This window comes from Morone saxatilis, unplaced genomic scaffold, assembly GCF_004916995.1.
Source record: "Morone saxatilis isolate NCDOM2014 unplaced genomic scaffold, NCSU_SB_2.0 Contig8, whole genome shotgun sequence".
Lineage (NCBI taxonomy): Eukaryota > Metazoa > Chordata > Actinopteri > Moronidae > Morone > Morone saxatilis.
This window is the reverse complement of record NW_023340257.1, coordinates 11880426-11883653: the sequence shown is the minus strand read 5'-3', so window position 1 is coordinate 11883653 and position 3228 is coordinate 11880426. Positions and strand designations below refer to the sequence as shown.

At 34.6% G+C, this 3228-nt stretch overlaps 1 protein-coding gene across 1 annotated transcript in view; it reads right to left on the bottom strand.

The window, feature by feature from the left end:
- The window catches only part of LOC118342019, a 3055-nt gene extending 1316 nt beyond the window's left edge, over nt 1-1739 (bottom strand). The window contains exons 1-4 of the mRNA XM_035680447.1: nt 1667-1739; nt 1090-1134; nt 610-870; nt 120-255 (exon numbers count right to left, since the gene is read on the bottom strand). Coding sequence (XP_035536340.1) covers nt 120-255; nt 610-870; nt 1090-1123 — 431 coding nt within the window. The 5' untranslated portion in view covers nt 1124-1134; nt 1667-1739. The remainder of the gene's footprint in view (nt 1-119; nt 256-609; nt 871-1089; nt 1135-1666) is intronic.
- Nucleotides 1740-3228: the final 1489 nt, after the last annotated feature.

Genomic DNA, 3228 nt, shown 5'->3' with positions numbered 1-3228 from the left:
ATGCAGCCATAGTGATGTAGTGTTATATAGTGTGATGACTGTAAACATAAATTAGCTGACACAAACATGTTGGCTCATTGTTTTTTCTATGACCACTAATCCACATAACAGATATTTACTTTCTTTGAAATGTGAAGTATTTGCAGGTTTGATCTTCAGTACAGCGTCTCCTACAGTCAGTTTTATTTGTGCTTTTGATTTTTTCCTTTTGACCATTGGAAAATTCAGCTTTGTCAAGATACGTCTGTATACAACCTGTAAATGAACAGAAAAACAGTTTAAGTTTGTGTGTAGACAGATTTAAATAATTTCCTAATTCAGTCATTTCCTCTAAGTCTACTCACTAAATCAATTTCTCCTTAAAATATGTAGAAGAAATAGTGCTCCTCGTATCGGGATTAAAGTGAGCAAATTATATTTTTCTAAAGATATATAAAGACATATAAGACAAAGATATTTTAAACATTGAAGGATCCTCTCAGCAGTAACTAATGCTGCTCCTCTGATTCTGCTTCATTTTAAAAACTGGGTACTGGGTAAGTTAAAAACAATGTTCTGATTTGATTGTGGAAAAAACACACATGCTTGTAAAAGGATTAAAGTGCTCACCTCTTGTTACGTTCAAGTACAGGACTGGAACATTGTTGTCATCATAGCAGACAAAGGTATCGTTGAGGTTTGGGTTGTCAATGGTCAGAGTCTTGTGATTCAGGAAGTTGAAGGAGTCACACAGTGTCGTGTGAATAACAGGTATACCCAAGACACTTTTGCAACAACGTTTAACATTCCCTCCTCCAGTAAATTTAAAAGTGATTCCCTCTCGGAGCCATATCTGTGTTGCTGAAAAAACCAAAGGCAGCTGGATTGTTGCTGTAACATGAGGGAAACAGATCAGGAAATATTTACATTTGATAAAAAATATTGTAAATATTTGTTTTAATAATAATTTAATAATATTTTTTATAACAAATAGCATTTTATTTATTTATAAGAACAATAAAACACTCCAGTGATATAAACAGTGATTAGACAAAGGTAAAAATAATTATCTTGGTGAGATCTCCACTAATGTTTCTGAAGACAACTTACCCAGCAGCAGTGACAGATGGATGAACTGCGCCATGGCCACTAAAACTAGAAAGAAAGTTTACAAATTGAGGAGAGCTCATCTAGGCTATTCGTGGGAATTACATGAAGAACTCAGATATCACACATCAGTGTTACCTTCTGTTAGTCAGTAGTATTTTGCATAGATTGAAAGAACTGATTGAAGTTTACATATCCACTCTGTATGACTCTGTGGTCTATGTAATATCACTTTGGCAGTGAAATGGGTTTCTGCTTATTTCTCTCCCCAATACATATCATGAAGAACTACCACTGCCCTAATGTTCATATTTCCACTTGCAGTATTTAATGTAATATACAGTTTGTTCAGTAAAATTATTGAAGTATCTTGACTTTAGTTTTAGTTTTATTTTTTTAATATGACAGACATACACAAAGATAGATCTGCCTGTGTAACAAAACACTTTTTTCATAATTTTTTCTGTGATTTGCTCATTCCTATTTGACCGAATTTGTATTTAGTAGCTATAAAGGATTAAACACCAACATCACAGCATCAAGCTTATCTTAATAATGTTTGAATCTGTCAAAAACTTACCCAACAAATGAAGACTTTCCACAATGTGTTAGGACGGTGGGTAGGGAAATGTGAACAAGTGTCTTCATAGTACATCATTTTATAGAGCTGCTGACCCTGTCCGCCTTTTGACCAAAGAAACACACCCACACCAGGGTGCTCATTTATTTTAAAGGGATTAAGACTTTTATTGTGAATGCCTAGAGGCACTGTGGTTGTGTATCTGTAACACTGGGCTTATGTACAGTGTACATTAGTAGCAGTGCTGGGCATTACTAATAATAATATTACTGTAAGTAGTAGTGTAACTAATAACTGTAGGCAAAGAGTAATAAGTACAGTAATATTACTAGAGAATAATGAGTAATAAATAAAACACATCAGATATGCCAAAGCAAAAGACAACGCATCCAAAACCTGACAAGATTGATATGATGCACATAAATCAACATTACAGCCATGTATGTTAGTAATTTGGTTTGTCTTTGTGTTGTTTCTGTCTGAGGCTCTTTGGAAACACGTTTCTCCCACTAACTGAATAAACAGGAAAGATCAACACATATTTAAATTCGATGAAAGAGGTCTCTGTCCTCATCCAAAAATGATAAAGAGCTACTGTTTCGACAAGCCACATGCAAATCTAAGTTCAGAAGCCCAACAGTGAGAAAGTTTAGTTCAGTCATAATATATGCAAATATCTGTTCTATGGAAGATGCATGCAATCATGTAAATGTATGCAGGTACAATGTTGACTTATTTCCTGCCAAACTAAGTTAAGTTGAATAATGTATCTTATCAATTGCCCTTGTTGGAAAGACGAGCAGAGCACCGAAAACTCGCATTGCTGATCGCAGAATCACAATTAGATGCAGAAACATAAATGATCCAGTAGCAGCTAACTTTGTTAAATACAATCACCCTAATTCCTTTCAAAGATATATTGCAACCGACTCACTTACCCCACGAGGGGAACACTACTTGATTCACTCTCCCCTCATGGGTTGAATATAGATTATGACTTGAGGTGTTTCTGTAATATATATATTATTTATTAGATATTTAGATCAAGTTGTTTCTGATGTTAATCTAGATCTGCTGCTCTTTAATCTGGATATCTATTAGGCATCTGTTGAAAGTGTATGTATTTATAACATTTGTGAAAAATGTCATTTAGTTTGAAGCAATTTGATTGGCTTTAGCGCCTGTTGTGACATGATTGTCTAATCATGTGTAACTAGATACCAGTGCCTGTGTCTTAATATGATTGTTGATCTTGAAGAAGGCCGGATGGCTGAAACGTCATCAACTAAATAAAACTGAAATGCAAATGGAGCAAGAGTCTGCAACACTTCCTTCTTACAATGTTGAACAGGAAAGCTGTTGAATCACCAGCTCAGCCTCCATCCAGAGGTGGACAGTAATAGTAAGTACTCAGTAGCAAGTATACCTTTGAATTACTGATAAATAGGGAGTTTATTTTACACATGTTAATGAACAAGATGTACAGTGGATATAAAAAGTCTACAGACCCCTGTTAAAATGCCAAGTTTTTGTGATGTAAAAAAAATGAGACAAAGATAAAT